The sequence below is a fragment of the Notothenia rossii genome (genome assembly GCF_949606895.1).
Source record: "Notothenia rossii genome assembly, chromosome: 10".
In the NCBI taxonomy this organism is placed as follows: Eukaryota; Metazoa; Chordata; class Actinopteri; order Perciformes; family Nototheniidae; genus Notothenia; species Notothenia rossii.
In genome coordinates, this window is record NC_136908.1 from 48023297 (window position 1) to 48046396 (window position 23100).

At 39.5% G+C, this 23100-nt stretch overlaps 1 protein-coding gene across 1 annotated transcript in view; it reads left to right on the plus strand.

The window, feature by feature from the left end:
• Nucleotides 1-20615, plus strand: part of cacna2d1a (calcium channel, voltage-dependent, alpha 2/delta subunit 1a) — a 112792-nt gene extending 92177 nt beyond the window's left edge. Inside the window, exons 24-38 of the mRNA XM_079656357.1 lie at nt 51-157; nt 2230-2314; nt 2484-2546; nt 3418-3533; nt 3647-3718; nt 4710-4777; nt 4855-4893; nt 4981-5052; nt 9647-9799; nt 11439-11491; nt 11818-11873; nt 12309-12435; nt 14548-14660; nt 15300-15382; nt 18912-20615. Of these exons, the coding sequence (XP_079512483.1) occupies nt 51-157; nt 2230-2314; nt 2484-2546; nt 3418-3533; nt 3647-3718; nt 4710-4777; nt 4855-4893; nt 4981-5052; nt 9647-9799; nt 11439-11491; nt 11818-11873; nt 12309-12435; nt 14548-14660; nt 15300-15382; nt 18912-19034 (1330 nt within the window). The 3' untranslated portion in view covers nt 19035-20615. The remainder of the gene's footprint in view (nt 1-50; nt 158-2229; nt 2315-2483; nt 2547-3417; nt 3534-3646; nt 3719-4709; nt 4778-4854; nt 4894-4980; nt 5053-9646; nt 9800-11438; nt 11492-11817; nt 11874-12308; nt 12436-14547; nt 14661-15299; nt 15383-18911) is intronic.
• The last annotated feature ends 2485 nt before the right edge of the window (nt 20616-23100 follow it).

Here is a 23100-nt window from a genome sequence, read left to right on the forward strand (position 1 = left end):
GTTTTTCTGCATTTTATGAATTCCCTTTCTAAGAGCTTTTGCTCCCTCAGGGTGTACTGCAAGGACTTAAAGCCACCTAACAAGAACAAAAACAACACCGAGTTCCTGGTTGAGTTCAACGATTACATTGACACAAAGACTCCAAACAACCCCATGTGTGAGTATCAACATATAGATAAATCAGATAACGCTTTCCACCTTACATGCCTCTGGTGCCATTAACTATAGCTTTTAGCTTTTATACTGCATCTTTAAATACTTTGAAGGACCTTATACTCACTACAGATTTACATTTACATCTCAAAGAGCTGCTGCAGTATTTACTCTGGTGTATATATGTGAATGAATTTCAGCCATCTGGCTTGACATTAAGGTGTTCATTGAACATTTAATGGAAGAAGGCCAACTGAAACCTTTTCCCAGAGGTCTCTCTTTCCACTGAAATACAGGTCTGGCTGGATGGTTTGGTGTGCATGACCAGGCAAAGCTTTGTGATGTGGAACCCCTGTGTTCGTGTTACCCATTTGATGCTAACTCCAAAAGTCTGACCATCACACGCCTGAGTGCACATGTGTGAGGCACGTCGGCTTAGATGTGACACACACGCGTTCGCACACACACAATATTCACCAGTAATATGCCTTCCACACCCCACCTATAGCCGCTCGACCTCATCCAATTACTGTGTGTTTGTGAGAAAGAGCAGGACACGTCAAGCCAGGAGCATGAGAGGAGCAATAAAACACGAATCAGGGGCCAGTGGACCTTCTCCCAAACATCTGACCAACGCATTAACATCCTTTGTTTGCATTCACTCATTGATATGCATCACTCACCTATTGTGCCCATTGAGTCAAACAAAAGGTCCCCAGGTAATTATAAAATGTCACCTCAGTTGGAGAACTTAGTTCAAACATATCAGTTTGATCCATCCAATAAAACGTTTCACCCAATTGAAATATTACTTTCACCATTATTGGCTGCTAGTTTAATGGAGTCCATAGGGAGTTCAGAGAGAGTGAACGTAGGGCCCATGTGGACTGTTGGCGGCTTGAGTATCGTTACACGCTTTACTTTGTTAAGCCACTGCAGTGGCGAAGAAGGTGAAGTACATTAGGAATTCCTGGGCTGCCTTCAATAAAGGATCCCTAATGAAAACCACTGCGAGGAGGGAAGGTGGGGCAGAGGGATATAAAGTGTTACACCAGCTGTTTTCTCTGATGTGTGTGGTGTGTCATAAAGGTTTGAAGAGATGGTGGGGGTATATCGACAAACCTCGATGTTAATGGACTGAAGTGAGTCGTCGGGGAGTTCAAAGTGGCGGGCAGTGCCAAAAAACGGGCGAATGGCTTTTATCGCCTGTTATGATTGTCATGTGGTCTTGTCAGATGTCTCGAAAAATGAATTGTTACAGCTATACCAACCCGCCAACTACATCTTGGCAGAATCAGGCTCATCCATCAATACTTCTTGGCTTTTAATACGTATTTCATTCCTTCACTACTACTATAAAGGTCTGCTTTGTCTAAGATGTAGGCTTTTCGTCAAATACCTTCTTTCTATTTTAACCCTCATGTCGCATTCGTTTCTCCCCCTTACTTTGGTGTTCCTGGTCAAATCCAACCAGTCTATTTTAACTGCTATTACATTAACACAAAAAGCATTAATCATCACCACATTTTATTTAACATCCTTTTAAGTTGCAAACAATGTCTCAGACTACTGGTTTACATTAATAACTGCAGTGAATATACAAGGAATAGACCACATAATGTCCACAAAAATCCATGGTTGTCGATTTGTGGGTGTGTCCTATCTGAGGGTTGAACATAATCTAGGGTTACCCATTCATTTCCTATGGAGAGCATTTTTGACAGGAAACCATAAGTGTAACAAAGTTGACTAAACCAATAAAAATTCAATGAAATTGGTGATCAGCAATTTCATATATTCAAATGCCTACTGTGGAGGATATCATAAAGCAATCAAATGTAAAACACAATCTTTATGATTGATGAAAATGCTAAATTGGTCAAGATTGTACTCGAACATAACATGAGGGTTAAAGAAACAAATGTGTTGGTTCTGCTTCGGTCCTCCTTTTTTAAAGAACTAGATCTTTTCTGTTGATCAAATGGGTTCTGTTTAGTTTCTTCAAGTTAGCTTGCAGTTAAACTTGATACACAGAGTGGTTAACACATTTGAGCTCAATTGATGTTTTCTGTTTAGGTAATGTGGAACTGGTGAACCGATTGCTGCTGGATGCTGGGATCACATCAACTCTGATCAAGCATTGGAAAGGAACCGATGTGCAGTAAGTGGTGCTTTACTGCACATCTGTAACCTTCAATTCTTTAGTCGGGACAGAACGAAACAAATGGAAATGTGTTATCGATTGTTTGTTACTTTGGTTTTGGTAATGAATGTCGTATTAGAAATTTAGTGCAGATGGCTTAAGTGTTTTTGTCTTCTCTGCTTGTCAGGCCTGGTGTTGTTGCCAGATTTGTTGCCACCGATGGAGGGATCACCCGAGTCTTCCCGAAAAGGTACTTATCAAGATCATAGGGAAGAAGGGCTGATGTAGAAGCATAGGAAAGGATAACACGCTTAAAATAATTTGATAAAGAAAGAACATTTCGGCCACCAACTGTCGCATCGGTCCTTGTACAGAGGACCCAAGTTAGAATCCCGCATGGGAGAATTTGTCGCATTTCATCCCCTCTGTCTCCCCGTTTCAATACAGTCACTTCGAAAATAATTTAAATGTATTTTGAGAAATATGCACCTTACTGCATTAAAGTGCCGTTTATTCTATAAATAACATTTGTACATGCATCCCCTATTCCATTCCCCCTTGTTCAAGTCTGAGTCATGGTGGTAACTTGCTATGCAAAGCAGTCCAGTCAACTCACCATTTTATGAACACATATCAGGGTCAGGATGTAGATTAACTGGAAAATGTTACGCTTCATTTGAGCGTTGCATCAGTCACCTAATTGTCAGTCATGTACAGGGACCCAGTGGTGGCTGGTTTACACGTATATAACAGCACATGTGTTCTGTGTGTTCTCTGTAACTGTGTTCAAGAGTAAAATAAATGTATTTTGGGGAGAAAGGGATGTAAATAACAGTATATCTGTGTAAGAATGTAATTCAGCATCATATTCTTAAAGGATATTGCCAAGTTAAATCGTAGTTAAAGGACAAGTGCAATGGGCCCAGTACTTGTTCCTGAGGTGCCCCAGTGGAAAGCTAATGATAGTTGGATTTGCTGGTATAAAAAAACTCCCCGTTTTCTATTATGTAAATATTATTATTTCAAGTAGCTCTTAAATATATAGATTGCAAGACATGGCTATAGTTAGAGGTTTATTAATAGCATTGTTTGTGTGTTGCTTTATATAAATGTCTTCACAGTGCTGGGCTCGACTGGCAAGAAGAAGCAGAGACGTATGATTCAAGCTTCTATAAGAGAAGTTTGGACAATGATCTGTACATATTCACTCCAACACCCTACCTCAGTAAAGACAACTGTGAGTAAAAGCTGGTGTGTGTGTGTGTGTGTGTATTTGTGTGCGTGCCTTAATGTCTATGCACCTTAATGTGTATGCACATATGAACAGTTGACTTATTCTTCCTCTTTCAGCAACTGACGACACAGTCCTGGTGAGCAAAGCAGTAAACATCAATGTTGATGGTATTGCACTCAAACCAGCTGGTAAGGACACACACACACACACACACACACACACACACACACACACACACACACACACACACACACACACACACACACACACACACAAAGACAAAGACACAAACAAACACACACAAGGAGAGAGGGGCTTGTTTGCTCAAATTTCATTTTTTTTCTGTCTGAAATTGTTTCTCTGCCACCTACGTATACAAATATTCACACTTAGAGTTATGTGACTTATTTACGCACCTACATTTGAAACCCTAGCCCCACCCCTATTTGTGTGATTGATATTGTGGGACACACACTATGGTACAGCGTGTGTGGAATATGGCACAGATATTATTTACAGACCGCTTCCCCACTATTTGTCTATTTCTCAGACATGTAATTACTGACACACACACAAACCACACATCAAGTTGTTCTGTCTCCTGTGATCTTTGGCCAAGTTTGCATTTTGGAGGATCAGAGAGTAAAGTTGACACAGAGGTCCAACATGATCTAGGACAGGGCTGCCAAAGTGAGGCTCAGGGGCCAAAGTTGGACTGCCATTAGGTCCAATTTGGCCAGCATTAAAAACCCAAATAAATGAGTTAAAAATGATTGTTATTTAAATAACTGTTCAATCAATCAATCAATCAATCAATCAATCAATCAATCAATCATTGTTTATTTATATAGCCCAATATCACAAATGTTACATTTGTCTCAGTGGACTTGTTTTATTCAGTTAAAACATGTTATTATGTAAAATTATACGATCCCTAATATTTGTTATGTTTCATAGTCTGAGCACACAGTGACATATAGAACAATAATTCAGTCTGGTATTGGAGAGGATGAAAAAATTGAGATGCAAACTGACATAAAGCATTTCAAAAAAGGGAATATTGCATCATTAGACAGATGTTTGTTTTTAGACAACAATTATGTTTTTAATTTAAGCCCTCAAAGGGAAAAGTTTGTTCACCCCTGATCTGAGACGTCTGGCTTTTGTGTTTGAATCCAGTTGTCGGCATAAAGTTGGACATTGGTGCCTGGATGACAAGCTTCATCAACACCACACAGAAGATCAATGTGAGTGGATTTGTATGCAGGACACACACTTGATCCAGATTATGACATGTTATAACTCCGTTCTTCTGCATTCTCAGTGTAATGATGAGATCTGTGGCTGTCAGCGAAACGATGTGGTAAGAGGCTGAATTGCATGTAATTGTGAGTTTAGCCATTAATTAGGGATGAGACATTGGTTTAATTTGATCTCTATGTTGTTCCAGTATGTAGACTGTGTCCTTCTGGATGACGGGGGCTTCCTGGTGATGTCCAATCGGGATGAACATATTGATCAGGTGGATTTTTGCATGTTACTCTAACTCATAAAACTGAAGGGAGCAAACTATATTGTCCATTATCCATTTTTTAAATGGTTCAGTGGATGAATTGATGTGCCCTATTCCAAGTTACATGTGCACATGGCTGTTCAAATGATGATGTAGTGTTGTGTTGCAATGTGTTAATTGTCTCGTAGAAAATGTACCAGTGTGTGGATGGGCGAAGACTTGCCATTGGTGATATCATGACATTGATTTGATCATTTCCAAGTCTTTTTAAGTGAAGCCAAGTGTGATTTGGTTTGGTGGGTTGAAATGTATTCACATTATCGTCTCTGGTTGTTGGACAAGGGGGATTTGTTGATCACACAGTTCCACACTTGTACCAGTGTTCCAGATCTGATAATTCAGCTGTGACGTTTTTTTAATTTCCTTATTTAGATCTTCCGCAAGTGGGATCTTGAGGATCTTTATAAGCGCGTTGGGTCAACTCTAGAAGAAGGGTAGTTTCTGAGTTCCTGATTTAATCTGCATTAGGCCTGATCTGTTTCAAATTGTTGGGGGGTCCGGTGCCTTGCTCAAGGGCACCACGGCAGGGCAGGAGTTGAACTTCGACCTCTCCAAGTATCAGTCCACACTCCATATTTAGGTCTGGTCGGGGACTTGAACCGGCGATCCTACGGCTCACAGTCCAAGCCCCTACTGACTGAGCCACTGCCGGACAAATAAGTCCATATTCTGAAGTACTGTACTTAAGTACAATTTTGATGTATTTTACTTGAGTATTTCCAATGTATGCTACTTTATGCTTATAATCCATTTCATTTTTTGAAAACTTTAGCTACTTTTAACAAAATGCATCCCTAAACATGAAACAAGTGTTCTATCTCTTAAGACACAATAGTCAAATCAAATGATTTAAATATTTTTACTAAAAGTAATCAGAGCTTTGTTTTACAGTAAACGCAACTCGATGCAACAATATCATCTAGAAATATCACATGTATAAATATAATCATACGGTACATTTAGCTGTTAACAATTTTGTACTTTTTTTTAATTAAGGACTTTTACTTGTAATGGAGTATTGAAAATAATGTATTAGTACTTTTGCTAAAGTAAAGCATCTGAATACTTCTTCCACTACTGACCATCATTACACACACACACACACACACACACACACACACACACACACACACACACACACACACACACACACACACACACACACACACACATGTATACAGTAAACGCATGCATTTTTCCTGGCATCCCGTTAACCTATGCTAAATGCTAATAGCAGGTCCCTGCTGCCGTCTGAGTAAATGTTTTTTCATGCGGCCTGGTCTCCTTCCTAATCAGGCCTGAGTGTGCGCTGGATAAATCAGTGGCCCTCTGAAGTTTGGCAGCAGCACTAAAACCCAGGGACCTGAGGCCTTGTTTGGAGAAGGTTGTGTGCCCTCAATCATATTTCCTACAGGAGCAGAGTTTCTCTTTCTGTGAGCTCCTCGCTTGCTCTGCCTCTTTATGTCTTGCGTTCCTTTTCTTTCTCCGAACCCCCCTGGGAGTCTGCAGCCAACAGGGCTCTGACTGTTAATTCATTATTTGTTTTACTGCTCAGGGAAAGGAGAGAAGTCTCCCTTTACCTTATAGATTGGAAGATTTATATATCCTTTGGCTGTGAGTCCAAATAGGAATGGATATGTGGAGGAAGGCTTGTTAACGGTGACCTAACAAAGTGGAAGGAAAGGGATAGTTTGCATTTCCTCACACACACACACACACACACACACACACACACACACACACACACACACACACACACACACACACACAAGCACGTCTTTCAGCACATAGATGAGTACTACCTAATGTACATACTCCCTCCTGGATACATGAGTACTTAAACACTCCGGTGCACACGGTCACGTCACACCTGCCGAGACAAACTACTTCCTCTTAGTAGAAATGTATGGCTACCCGGTGGACGGTGTTAATCAGATTATACTGAAGTCTATCACCCTGGTTTGAGTGTGATTTAGTGAGTGTGTGTGTCTCTTTAAATTCACTGTAAACGTTGTCAGCACATGTATACACATTCTGAATTGATCTTGTGCTTGTGTTCCAAACACATTTAACAATTTTGGCATGATTATTTTAAGGTGTTTAAGTACTGTGTAAAGTATAACTAACTGTAACATAAGCACTTTAAAGGTTTCTTCTCATAAGGAGGTTTTAAAAGTTTTTCTGACCTTTGTTATTTCCGCTATGAATTTCTTAGGTTTGGTCAGAGGGTCCAAACCCAACAAAACATTTTCTGTCAGCCCGCCTTTGTAAAAGATTAAAACGTTTTCAAGTCCCCACCCATCACCACCTACAGTACATGCACCCACATAAACACACTCTCAGACACATTCTTGCAAACCACATTTCTTATTTTTTTCTTTTCGACAGCATTCGCTACTTACCAACAGATGTTTATCAAAATGGTAGGGATGTAACGATATACCGAATATCGCGGTATCGCGGTAAATAAACTTCCCAATACCGTCGTGAGACTGACAAAATCTACCGCGATTTAAAAAAAATATATATTTAAAAAATATATATTTCTTTTTTTTAACACTTTTTTTTTTTTAAACCTTTATTTAACCAGGTGGTCCCATTGAGATCATCGATCTCTTTTTCAAGAGAGACCTGTCCAACATGGCAGCAAGTAGGTTACAACATGAAAATAAAACAACAGATAACACAAAAGGACATCGTATTTATAGGGCTACATTTACACACCTAGAGACATTGACAAGTACCAACCATATATTTATATCTCGCCATGTCAATAGGCCTGGCGTTAGACTTATTCGCTGTCCGTCATTTTGACAGACAGGATCGTAAAATATCCGTCATAATCCCTTATTACCCGTCGGGTCTGAACAGTTCACGATAGAGCATGCTCGTGAACTGTCAACGGGGGGAGCGGTGTTATGCCGTGTGTGCATGCACCTCGCGGGACGCGCACAGTGTGAAGCAAAACCTCCCAGACATGTATTGATCTGTACGGCAAAGTACGGTTTGGGAACTATATCATTTCCTTTTGGACGGCATGCATAACACGGCATAACATCAGAGCCTGGCTCTGGGGAAATGTTGGCGCTGTTCCGAGTTTGTTCTAATCTGTCAAAATGACAGACTGCTTTCAGATTTTTCCGTCATTGTTAAATAAAATATTCGGTTAACGCGACCACTGGTGTCCCAGCAACATCAGTACCAAGCGAGAGAGTTGTTTCCAGAGCAGGGGATATTGTAAATGCCCAAACACCCCAGCTTATAAATACCTGGAAATGTGGACATTCTCATATTCCTAAAAACCTGTCTGATGATGCTGAGTGAGTGAAAAACTAAAGTGAAACTTGATTTATTTTATTGCAGGGTCTGATTATTAAATGTCTTTGTTTATTTGTGAGATGCAGTGGCATAAAGAAAATGCTTACTTTGTTTGGTAGTACCATTAGGTACAAAAACACTGGTTTTCTTCTTACAGTCTGTTACTGTCACTTTGTTTTTGACACTTTAAAATACTGCTATCCTACAAAAAGGCTGTAAAACTCAGATTTATTATGTATTAAAGAAACATTTTCAGAGTAAAAAAATGTTTTATTGAAAAAAAAGAATTTATGATTTTTTTTTCTTCCCTTTATTATTCAATATCGCGATAAATACCGTACCATGGACTTGTTATCGCGATATTATCGTACCGTGAGTTTTTGGTATCGTTACATCCCTACAAAATGGCCTCTGAAAAAAAGACAACTTAGCTACTGGGAATAAACAAACCTCAAACCTCACATTTCTAGTCACATCTCCAGTACTTGACTTTTAAATGAATAATACAATACAGCTTTTATTTGTAAAGCACTTGTAAGTTACCTCCAGACCAAAGTCCGGTACATAAATTATACAAAAATCACGCTGCTCAGCTCACAAACCTTAAATTAAGTTGAGAAACAAATACAGTGTGGAACACTAAGGAGAAGAGGTGGGTTTTAAAACTAGATTTAGAAACAGACAGAGTAGAGGCCTGTCTAGTGTGCAGGGGCAGGTCATTCCATAGTTTAGGGACCGCAGAAAACACGGCCCCCTCTGAGCTTTGAGCTTGTTCTGGGCACATTCAGGAACAGTTGATCAGCTGACCTGAGAAGGCGGGTGGGCGTATTTATTATGCTGAGAGTTCAATGAGAAAAATCAAAACCACTCTCACGTAGGATCAGAAAATATGAATCATCCAAACATAGTAATGACCTTATTCTTCAGGTCCTGACAGATTCTAATTCTAAGACCTCTATTATTTAAAGAGATGCTATACTTACATGGATCATATTTAGATCAGATGTGTCTATAATTAACTCACATCAATGTGGAAATATGGGAATACTGTACAGAATGAATGGACAGTGGCAGAAAAAGGGGCTACTGCATTCCTAGGGCCCAGGACAAGAATGCAGGAATGTGCACGAAACGATGTTGTGATTTTCAAACATTTTCATCTATTTTGTGCTGAATTTACTGATCCATGAGTAAATAAATGTATCTTTCCGGTCCTTGTGCTTAGATCGGGCGCTTCTTTGGTGGTATGGACCCGATCCTCATGTTTAACCTGGTCAACTCATCCCTGTTCACCTTTAAGAAAACCTTCGACTACCAGTCGCTCTGTGACCCTGAGAAAGAGATCAAGGGGGCAGCAGGCCTGCGCTCCGTCTACGTGGTGAGTTACATAAGCCAGAGACCACTCACACACACACATACACACACACACACACACACACACACACACACACACACACACACACACACACACACACACACACACACACACACAGAACACCCACATGAGCACACCCACACTTACATGTTCACACATTTTGATAGCCACATATTTACATTTCCCTAAACTAGCAGCCATTCGTAAGAAGCATGCTTGCTCAAACATATCCAAATGGAAGTCACACACACACACGCACAACACACACACACACACACAAACGGTCTCTCTCCAGGGAGCCATAAATCTGGACGGAGCAGATGAGAGAGGGAAAGCAGAGGGTATGGTGAAAGCGTTAGAGTGGGAGTTCGCAGTAACAGGATTAGGTGGTCTAGCATGCTTGGCCAACACAGCGAGTGAAGCACTGTTCTTCATCACTTAGAAACGTACCAGGGTGGGGAGGGTTGCTTTAAAAATGCATTCCGTTACAATTATTAGTTACCTGTAAAACATTTAAATCAGTAACTTAATCTAAGTATCACAATATAAAAGTAATGTAACCGTGTAACTTTTACCTCAACATAAAACGCAGTGCAATAAATAAAGAGAAACAAATATCAATAAGATGTTTTAAGTGTATTATGTAAATCAACAGAACAATGTGACCTTAGAAAGAAGAAATCAAGATATTTAGGATAAAAAATGTGTCATCTTAAATTGAGGCTTGACCTACAGAATAGTAGAGCTGTCACAAAGTCTTTTAGCAAACTTTTGTTTAATCAAACAGGTGTCCACCTACTGTATTAAAAAAGAAGAATGAAAGTATCCTTAAAGAAAACCAAAAAGGAAATGCAGGCAGTACAACTTTCTGTAATATATATCTTTAGTGATACATTGTAATCCTGCCAGAAATCCCTTTTTTTCTTTTTAAATGTAACAATTATATCTTTTGTTAATGTAACTGCAAGGGAATAATTACTTTTTTTGTAATCCATTACTCCCCAAGCCTGCGTACAATTTGCAGTAAAGTGATGCAAACTGCTTGCAGACAGGCAGTGGCAGTGAAATGCCATTACAGGGAGCGTCTATCCCAGATAATCTGATACCTGAAGATAGAGATTAAAGTATTTATTTACAGTTGCAGAAATTCCCCAATTTGATAACTTGTAATTTCCAAGACTTCCAAGAAGTGACCCAGGAGATGAGTGGGTTTCTTTCTTAACAAAATCAACAGCTTGATGTCTCGAACACGGTTAGTCAAGACTGGCGGATGACTCAACGCGTCATCAGCTGAAGAGAAAGGATATAACACCAAAACAAGAGCCTCGCATGCTAACTATAATCAAAGCAGCATGTTGGTTCCTTTTATTCAAACCGTGTGCTACTTTGTTTTCTCACTAGCTGTTTGTTGACAATACTGATCATCCCATCTGTTAAGAAGGCTTGTGTTCTAATTTCCTCCGAGAGAAATTAAAGTCTCTGGCTGAACCTGTGGGTATTTGGGACTGGCACAACTGGACAGTGTAGCTTTGTAAAAACAGACAGGATGTTTAAATTGGCGCAACAGTCTTACATTGATGATTATTATAGACTCAAATTTGTCCTCCTCTAATATTATTTCTCCTTTTCTGTTCCCTCTAAGCCCACCATTGCAGATATTTTGAATTTGGGATGGTTTGCTACAGCTGCAGCGTGGTGAGTCGTTGATTTCTGATCTGTTTCTATATGGTTGGCATGTGTGTCCAACATTTTTTTCTCAAATGATTGATAGCTATGATTGATCACTATAAAAGCTAGAATTTAAAATCCTTACCCTCAGATTCTAATGAAAAGCAGACAGAGGATTTTTTTCTGTACAACAGACATATAGCATCTGTTTAATAGCTGAATTGTTCCCAGGACAGTCAACATTCCACAAAATCTTCCCCTGATTTATTCATGCATTAGCGTTTAACGAAGATGATTTATGATTATGTTCCAAAGAATCATGACATTTGACATGCTTGTGTTTTTGCTTTTAGGTCAATACTGCAACAGTTACTGGTCAGCATCACTTTCCCCAATTTCCTGAACGCAGGTGAGTTCCCGTCGATATGACGCGGAGAAAGGAATAGTTATTGAGGGAATATTGAGCAAGCTCTGGACAGCCTTAATGACCTCATTATGGAAATAAAAGGGATTTTCACTTTTAATGAAAAGGCTTTAAAAGATATTGAACACATTGAATGCAAACTGTTGAAATGCCATTGAAATACTCAACACATGCCAAAAAATATGAAGTTAGTAACAATATTATTCATAGGAACAGTTGAGCACTCCATCCATCTGCAAATGATTTCATGTGTGCAGACTTTTCAAATGTGGTTGTTACATGTGTGGTATTTGTTAGGAAAACAAATGAGCTTTTAAAAAATTAAATGATTACCAACAGATTAAAAACAACATTTGTGTCAAATTTCTTTTTTTTTAAGTGACTTGCTTACATGAAATCTCCTTGTGTGTCCTTCCAAAGCCGAGATTGATGAGGAATTGTCAGACGCCAGGCTGAAAGAGGTCTGCATCACAGAGCAAACTCAATACTACTTTGAGACCAACAACCTGTCTTTCAGAGGCACAATCGACTGTGAAAACTGCACCAGGTACAGATATGCATTCCTTCTTATCTACTGTACAAACCAGGCATATTATAGTTCAACCAAGCCTTACATAAACAGTCTTGGAGAATAACGGAACAAATCTGACTTATGTTATTTATTTAACCCTTCTATTATGTTCATCTTTTAGACCCATAAGTCAAATTGACCCAGGACATGATAAGGGTTTAACAAGCAGTGAAGTAAAATAAAACCTACATGTTGTCTTTATCTCAATTCCCAACAATATAGATAACATGTATAAATAATGTTTGCATACATGAGTTATAATTTGGTATAGAAAAATCCACAATGGTAAAAACTTGGGCTGCATATTCATGCTTACCTAGTAATAATTAAAATGCCATTGATGTTCATCCTTTGAAACTGATTGGGTATTCAATCTCATCGCATGAAGGACTTCAAAGTGTCTTGGCATTTTAGCATGTGTACTTAATTACTTTTTCTACTATCTCTATCTTCTTAATTCAAATAAGAGGCCATTGAGTTTTATGTTGAAAGAAATATCCTTGCATCATTTTTATTTTTATTTAATTTAAAACTGGCCAATTGGACCTGAATACAAAGTTAAGTATGCTACTTGTTTCCTCTGCTGCCAGTTAAACTTCCTCTCCTGACTGTGGCCAAAGAGGCTGCAGCAGCTTAAAAACAACTGGATAGGAAATGAAGATTAGTTCCTCTTCTCCAGCTTTTTATCTTGCTGCTCACAAATGCAGCTGGAAAACTGTGCCGCACATTCCCAAACATTAAAACTGCTTAAAATAACACTGCAGCCTATAAAACCGTACTTACATCAATACTTAAGTTCAAATTAAAGAAAGTAGAAGCTGAAAGTAAACAAGTTACTTTACTTTTATATTGTGATACTAGGATTAAGTTACCGACTACATTTTTTAACAGGTAATCGTTAACTGCATCGGATTTCATTTTTACAGTAACCTCTCAACCCTGGACACATTACAGAGTATATTTAAGATTTAAGCACTTTCCCTGACCTGCAGTGATACGTTAGCATCCATGAGACACAAATGAAGTCCCGTGAGGTGGCACTGAGAGAGGGCAGTACAAATTCACATGCCATGAAGGTGAAGTCAAGTCACCAGTGTGGACCACCGTCTTGACATGTTGGTGTGTGTGTGTGATTGTGCACACGTGTGTGTACGTATGCCATTTTTAAGGGCCCCTTGTGCCGGCTAATGGAGTGCCTGCCCGCATGCCGCGCAGCGTTCCTGCAAATTAGCCGCACACACGTCTCTTTTTAACAACCGTCATAAAAAAGCAGAGAAAATCATTTGTGCACCAGCGACATGTGGGTTGCGGTGAAGGTCCTGGAGGACAGTGTGGTGGCACAGCAGATCTGTGTCCCCTCAGGAAATAAAAGCAGTTTGGAGGTTTGAATGAGCGACCCACAGTGTGCTTTTCATTGTGGGGTGTGTTGCTTGGTCATGTATAAGGAATACTTACTGTCTGTTTAAAGCAGAAGACCAGGCACGTGCAGAGGATGTTAGAGGGGCACGGGCCCAGAAAAAAAAAAGGCAAACCGGTGATTTTTGTTACTTCCACATAAATCTACTATTGGAATAACTACTTCTGTGACAGTTTTAAGGGATATTAAAATGTATGTGTTTAAAACAAACCGATTCAAACACTGCTACACACCAGTTACTTAATGCTACAAGTGTACCACCTTCTCAATAAAGGCATTCGGATTATGCCTCAGAAGTAACGGGCAATAAGGAGAGGTTGCTTTTATACGGCTAAAATACTCTTACTATGTGACAAAGTAAGAACAATTAGGTATATATAATTCACATATCATATAATACTAACGCACACAATTATAAAAAGCAACACATAAGCTTTAGATAAGGTGTATTAGACACAGTTTTGTTTTGTGTAAGATCATGTTGTTGATTTGTAAAGGGCCATTCTCTAAAAGGAGTGCAACAGGGCAGGTGCTCGAGCCCCCTTTGAGGTCTATATGTGCATGTGCCTGCAGAAGCCTTTCATTACTTTGTGGTTACATTTTGCATGTCAATGTTCAGCTCAATCTTTCCTGGATGTAAGCCCATGTGTCTCTTGTGTGCTCCTCTCCAGGCTCTACCACGCTGAAAAGCTGCCCAACACAAACCTGGTCTTCATCATCGCTGATGCAAAACTCACCTGCTCGTCATGTGACACAAAGCCGTTAATACAGGACGAGCAGAAGTGTATCCTTTTACCCAGCGCAGCTATCATCTGGCGCAGAACATGAACATCTGATTCAGCCAACAGATGTTTTGAGAAGTTACTGTTTTTGTCAAGATAATCATGGCTGATTATCCGTAAATCTCATTACTCACTTTCCCCTTCATTTGCATCATCTAAATCCTCCATCTACAATAATGAATGACCATTTCCACAGTAATTTTCAAATTTGGCCCAGATTGAAAAGAGGTCTCTGCACTCGGTTGCTCTCTACTGTGTCTGTGAAGCAGATGAAAGTGTGTGATCCTTCTGCGGAATAGCTTACAAACAACTCCGTGGAGCTCTGTCAAACACACAGGGCTGTGTTGAATTATAATTTAAGCCTTCTGGAAAACTAAATGCCCAGAAATGACTACCATGTCATTGAGTGATTGAGCAATGCTTGAGATCCAAAAGAGACAACTTGGTGTGAGTCTTAATGCTCCTTCCACATTTGCACTGGATTATCTTGATTTGAACAGTAATAAAATACATCCTAGTGATTTTCCACACTAATCAACATTTTCTGTGAATATTGTTCCATGACATAAATCAGAGTTCCGAATGTTTGTTGCTATTTTTTGAGAGTGACTTGTGTTATGTTCCTGACGTTCCTCATCCAGCTAACGGTCCTAATCCCTGTGAAATGGCTCTGAATCCTCGGTATAGGAAAGGGCCCGCGGTCTGTTTTGATAACAACGAACACGTAAGTTCAGACCTGGGAAGGCTACTAGTTGAGAACAATTCAAACTGCAGCTCAATTATTTGTATCTGAAGGTGCTCTGTGTAGAGTTTCATGTATAACACTGACAAGCTGCTAAAAAGTGAGACCATTGCTGCTTTATTACTCTCACAAGAATTTAAGACATTTTTGAGGAAAATCCAGCCTGAAATGGGAAAAGCCTTTTAAATGAAACGCGTGTGCCCCGAGGCTACCGTTTCTGGGTTCTCTGCTAAAACCATTTGAGTTCATCGCCAAGGAAAATGTAGGCCTGGTCACAGCTTTAGAGGACAGAGCTTCAATCAGAACTCCTGGCACTGACATAACTATGAAAATAGTCTGTAGATCCAATTCTAACATATATGTTTGAATAACGCAAGCTAGCGCTGGAACATAACCAACATTTATTAAAATACTGAAGTTATGACCTTTTTTCCAGACATAAATTCACTCATATCTGAAATATTAATAAAGAAATGTCCGAATTTGATATTACTAAAGCTGCATTAACTGCTGTTTAGTGCTGGGCAGGTAGCGTACAGTGGCTTTATGAGAGATTTAACACTTTAAAAAGCTGCCTCATAACATTAAAGTTGCGCGTTGTGAAAACCAAAACAAGTAGCTGAAAGAAGCTTAAACAGGACAAACTTTCCAGATAGGAACAAACATGAAGAAAATGAATATTGAGCCCATTGTTAGTGTTACCTTCTACGTTATCAAGGTCAATATGACAATGTGTTGTTGTTTCCAGAGGAGTAGTGCCTGACTGTTCTTTTTTATATATTTATTTTTTACGATTTCTTCCAAATGTGTCCTCTGGATGAAACAACATCACATTTCACCTGGAAAATAAGATGTAGCAACTGCAATTTATTAGGGACCAATAAAAAAGGAAGGGGAAATGGGAAGAAGGAAACGATTTCAGCTGGTCTTTTAAAAACATTTGAAAACGATATATCAGTGAAGAAATTCTACCCACGGCACCTTTCCATCTCTTTTACATGGTGCATGTCTTTTGTTTTTTTGCAATCCTTCCAAAGCTGTATGTGTGCAGATTTACCACGCATTTCTCAACTATGAATAATCAAGTCAAACAAACATTTTATGAGCAGCACAAAATCTCTGCGTGTGAAACCTCTGCACTTGAATGATCTGTTTGTTTTTCACTCTATAATCCTTTTCCAGTGTCTGTTTGTGAATTAACTCTTATGCCTGCACTGTCATGCTCACACACTTACACTGAAAAACTGAAACGTTGACTTTAATTAAATGTATGATGCCAACAGATGTCACACTGTATTAGGTTAGTTGAAAGCATTCGTCTGTTGAACTTAGTTTAGGTTGTGTGAAATCTGTTGACACAATACATGTAATTAAAGTCAATGTTTCAGTTTTTCCAGTGTACACAAACACCCACACACCCACACACCCACACACCCACACACCCACACACACACACACACACACACACACACACACACACACACACACGCACACACGCACACACACACACACACACACACACTAACTCTTTCTTCAAGTGAATGCATCTTCTACTATTGTCTAAACAAATGTTCTTACCTTTTCTGCTCATGTTTTGCTTCTAACTTCTTGCTAACATTGTGAACGTTTTGCTGCATGATTCTCTTTCTTTCTCTTTTTCCTGCTCTGTGATTGGCTGTTGATGGTTAGGATGAGGCCATGTGCCGAAGGAGCGCAGGCTCCCCATTGGCTTCCTCTCTGCTCATGTTACTGCTGCCACTGTTCATGTGCTGTCTCGGGTCAGTCCCATAACGCTAGCTTTCTCTTTCATTAACAATTCATCATTATCGTACATTCAATCTCACTGCCTCAGGCTCATAACTTCACCACCTTTTTCCTGGTGTTTCTATTCTCTGTTTGTTTTCCTCGCCTTATCTCTTCTTCTCTTTTTACATCTGACTGTTTCTGCTTTGTTCCACTTCTTCATGTCTTTTTCCGTTGTTTTCCTACCCTTATCTTTTGCTCCTGTCACTCTCTCTTATGTTCTACCACCATCTGTCTTCAACTCCCCCCAACTTACCTCCCAGACTCTCTCTGTCTCTCGCCAACATTTTCTCCGTCTCACCTGACTTTGAACTTCGAGCCACGCTCTTTATATCTCTCCCCATCTATCATTGTCAGTCCCAGGCAATACACTCCGGTGTCTCTCTCTCTCTGTTGTAATCTGATTACTGATGTATCCAGATGCTAGCTAAAACAGGCCACTCACTTCTCATTTGCATCCAGACGTTTGCGCGTCTCTTTAAATGATTCTCAACTTTCTTTCCCTCTCAATACGCATATCAAGGCGAGACATTCTTTCCCCTGTACCTCTCCAGATGCTTAGCATACAGAGAGTGGGAGTATTCAATTCATTTGGTCAGACATGATGGCTCAAAGTTTTATTTTTCAAATCTTGAAGACATTTTGTCTTTTAGATTTTTTTTGTACCTATTGTTTGATCCCTGCATAGTTCTGGTTGATAATGTTTTAAGGTCCAGACCCCTCTGAGTTACTGTTGCTAAGATGCTACACACGGAAACTGATATGTTGACTTTAATTCAATGTAGTGTGTCAACAGATTTCACATAACTGTGTTAGGTTAGTTGAAAGCAATAATATTAAGTTAAAATAAAAAATATATTAAGTGATATATTCAACTTTATATTGTTGCTCTCAGCCAACCAGTTATGTAATGCCGTTGTGTGAAATCAGTTGAAATAACACAATTAAACCAAAGTCAACGTTTCAGTTTATTCAGTGCACATGTCTTCGGTTGTGGCACATCATATATGAAGTTTGCAATATAAATGTGGCAGATGTACTTCTCAGAATTCTAAGTAATTGAATTAGGTACAATCAGGATTTCAGCCGGCAAAAGAAAGAATTGTCATATTAAATAAAGAATTGGTCCAAAACATATGACCGATCATTTTTTCGAGTTGACTTTTAAAATCCTTCAAAGGATTTTCAATATGAAATTAATAGCTAAATATACCCTATCTTATATAATATATAAGATAAAAGACTGAGGCCAAAGCTGCAAGTCAGAAACAGCATCCTCACAAGGCAAGTTAAAAGATAGGAAAATAAAGTAGGTATTGCAGGTAGTTAAAGCTGTGTTTTCCCTTTCTCTTGCAGGAAAGGGTTGCTAACGTTAGCCTAAACTCTTTTAGCTTTCAGCACTGTCTTCCACATAGTGGACGCTAATCAGAAATGGGGAAATAGTGTTAATAGTTTGGGATTTTGAGAGGAAAAGAGTTAAAGACACTAACGTCCAAACTTCTCGAGATTATGGCTTTTACTACAGCTCCTTAGCTAGCGTAGCCTGGTTTAGCTAGCATGTGTGGAGTGATCCAAAGCTTGACAGGTTTGCAGACCTAACTGCAGTTGATAGCTATCACTAGACAATCATAGGTTGGGGGAGAGGTCAATTGGAGCATGTTTAATAAGTTAGTTGTAACAATCAGTAACTTAACCCCTTTCCCACCAGGAGAAGGACCCTGACTGTGGCGGGGCGTCCAGCCTGAGCCCCTCACTTTGGCTGATGGTGGGCCTTCAGCTGGTTCTGCTGTGGGTTTTGACTGGTTCCAGACCCCATGCCATCCCGTCATGACCTCTGAAAAATCCTCATCACTCCCTCTCTCCGTCTTTCTCCCTCTGTTATCTTCAAATACGGCAACCAGCATGCAACGCTGCCACCGAAATGACAAACGCCCGTTGAGAAGCGCTTGTAACAAACAAAGAAAAACCTGTGAGCCCTACAACCTGCCAGTTTCTCCTTTTGATACCTTCATTTTTAGGGGTTTCTTAAAGTAATTTTCCCAGGTGCAAGGGGGTGCAAGTGATGAAAGAAATGTTTATTTGGAAGATACCTACGCCTATCCTTCATCTCTTCAATGGTCCCCGCCAGCTGAGATTAATTTTGATTAGCGACTTCTGAACTTTCTTTGGCTTGATGTCACGGATGAAAGAGATTCTACTGCCTTAAAGTATCGGAGGGATTTCAATCACGATCCGGGAGACTTACTGTTTATTAAAGATGTTGAGCAGTTTTATTCACCACTGCCAGATACAGCGCTGCATGCCTTTTGCAAGCGTACAATTTATTTTGAATCGATTTGCAGTGGCTAGTTTTTAGGTATTTATCGTTTTGTGGTTGAGAATTTGGCTGAGTTTTCAGTGAGAAATGCCAAATTGTTACATCTCAACGTCATGTCCTTCATTTGCCTCCGATGGGTTGCTGATAATAATGTTGTCTCAGTCAAAAAAAGTTAGATAGCACTACGCAGAACATGTTCACAGTGTCTCTGACGGCTTCAAAGATGCATCAACTGTACTTTCGCCCCATGGCTCTTTCATGTAGATACTGTATTTGCAGTGTGGAAATCATTGTTCATTGTTATTTTAATGCACAGAAACCAACCCTTAAACTGCCACAGAGGGTTTGCCTCTGAGTGTACAGTTTTTAAACGTTGTAGCTGATCTACTAATCTTCAACCCCGATTAAGAGTTGTAAATTATGTGGAATTTCCGCCTTGGTGTTGGATTGATCCAATGAAAACTTGGTTGCCATAGTGCACATTAACCAATCAGGTTGAGCCTGGCTGGTGTCCTATGCATGCTCAGTTGACAAAATCTCTAGTACCATGTGGACTGTGTGACCAGCTAGGTAGACAGTGGCTACTGAATTGAAAGAGGTTACGTATTTATTTGTTTTATTATTTATTTGATTGAAGCGTCTGGACAGCATGTTACTGTTTCCTTGACTGCCACCACTAAAGAAAGTGGGTGAAGGGGATATGAGAATTTGTATTTTACAAAATAATTTGTATTCACTGCTGTCAATTTTTAAATTAAATGACTACTATCTGCACTGCTATTCAAAGTGCAGCTTTTATTTTACAGTCTTTATGGTTTGGTCCAGACTGGTCCAACAACTTCTATCTTTGTGAAGAAGTGAGGTTCCATATTGCTTGTTTTTTTTACTGTGGTATGATACCACCAAGTAGACATCACTGCAGTCAATCCATGCTTTTGATCATCTCTCATGCTGTATTTCATTCTCTTCTTTTCTTTTCAATATAAGTTCATCATGTTTCATGTTGTGTGCCTTCTCTTCTATTAGACCTAACTTAAAGGAACAATGTGTAATATGTATGTTTACTGAGGTTAAATATATTCTAATTTAAAATCCCGGCTTCCTCAGACAACAATGTCAGACTCTTCTTCCAAAAATTCCATTCCAGTTGGCAAAGTCTGTTTTTGTTTTTGCCTGTGTCTATTTCAAAACCTCATGTGGCCTGATAAGAAACAAATTTGCAAGCAAACACAGCATGCTGCAGCCATTGAACCACGGAAAGAAACTTGATCGACAGAGATAACACTGGATTCTACCAATCATCTTTGCTAAAAGCTCAATGACCCGAGATGTGGCTGAACACGTGCTAATATTGGAGACAACTTTGAAAGATTGGGACAGCTCAGATCCCAGAAGAGTATTAAAACAGTTGTCAAATTGGCTCCTGTAAAGGTAAGCATTGATCTCAGGATAGCTGAACTAACTTATTAATCAAAGTAAGGATGTGCATTTTGAGGGATTTCATGTGTAATACTTTTGTTAAACTATTATCTCTAAGAGTGCTCGAGTATTTGACACACAGCCAGTGAAGTAATCCGTTTGGAATGAGCCACAGCTGTTAACTACCCAGCCAACAACCAGCGTGACAGAAATGTAAGACTGAAACACACACGTTTAGAAATAGTACTGAAGCCCATCTATGCTATCTAGGAAAGTAACTGAATTTAACATAATACCTGTTTTAGAAGAGGTTATGCACAGGGCCGTCCCTGGTCAACATGAGGACCCACGCAAAGTTCTATGACGAGGCCCTCTGTTTCGCGAGCGTAGACGGGGGGGGGGGGGGCGCCACACTAATTGCGCCGCATAAGCGCATAGCTGCGCCGCATTTTCGGCTCAGTTGAGACACCCTCCGCAAGATGAGGCCCCCTCCGCAAGGTGAGGCCCCCTCCGCAAGGTGAGGCCCCACACAGTCTGCATGATCGGCCTGTAGGGAGGGACGGCCCTGGTTATGCATTTGCTGGCTTCACCCGGCGCTTGATTTGTTATAATGGACACAGCCAGCAATGCATCTAGATAACATTGATAGAGTTAACCAACATCAGCAGGTTTATAATCTCCAAACAAATACATTACACATCTATAAACCATCCCATTAACTGAGGATCTGGTGTAGCTTGTCATTTAAAGCGTTCTCAATCTTGCAAACCCGGGTCAGTTCAGAATCTCTTTCCAATATTTCGAATTTTGTCTGCTGTACCATTATTTAAATGCCAGCTTAAAGTGTTATATATTGTTCCTTTAAGCGTGAAAATATTCAAATGATTTACTGTGGGCCTAGATGTTTATTATTCTATCCAGAGTAGATATACAGTCGGAGGGGTATTAAAAAATGCAAGTTAGCCAAATGACTGCTGCAGAGCAAAACCAATCTGTCAAAAAATAATACCAACTCACACTGGATCAAAAATGGAAACTGAGTCGCCCAGTGTCAATGCAGTACTAATTATCTCAGCAGGAATGCAAATATAACAACTTAACTGAGTTCAGGATGAAACCAAATCCATGCTGAAGTTGCAATATGCATAACATCTCTTGCTGTGTTTTTATTACAAATCGTTCATGTTTAAAAGATGGGATTTTTATTGAGTAATCCCCTGATTTAATCGTTTTTTAGGTCTCTGTTGTTTCAAGTTCAGAATTGTCAATCACATGTTACAACAGTAAAAATTACGTGAAAACTGTTTTAGTGAAATCAAATACATTAAGGATACATTCCATTTACTGCCTTATGGCACACCAAGATCATAAAATGTCCTTCTGAGTCACGGTTAACCAAATTCAACTTTGTTTTCCGGATTCAGATCCTTTGCAGAGGAACATATTTTAGGATTTATGAGGGGTTACATACACCACTTAAACAAAAGCAGGGAGTGCATATTTTAGTTGTGGAATCTATAAACACTGGCACATGTTTGCAGGAAATTGCTTAATTGTGTGGGGAATTGAAGACAACAACTTAAATGTTGTGTACGACCTTTATATAAACACTCTATGTGTACGACATGCCCACTAACATCGTCTCTCACCCTGGTTTATTAAATTAATCCCTCTAGCATCATTTTTAATAATGTCAGTTTTTCCTATAAGTAGAATCAAGGAATCCATTTTATTTGATGGCGAAGCTCGACTACCACCAGACGTTTTTATAAACCATAACCTTCCAACAAAAGCAATGTGGTGAAAATAACAATGGTATGCTCGTCATTTACTAACACTTAAGAATATCAAGTGCCATATGGGGCTCTCTTATTCTCTTGTGGAGAAACCTATAATCGTATAGAATTTATGCAATTTACCAAGGCATCAAGTAAGTCTCACATTTTACCCTGTGCTGCATGTAGTGACTTGATTCACAAAAGAAAAACATTTATCTGGTGTGTAATGTTGGGATGCATTATATTATGAATGTCAGGCATTTGTTTATGATATGATAAGGTATGATCAGCTATTACTGCCTTGCTCTTGGGGGGACAGAATTTGGATCGTCCTGGTCTGACTCAGCTGGAAAGAAAAAGATAATCTGATTGGCCAGAGTGAT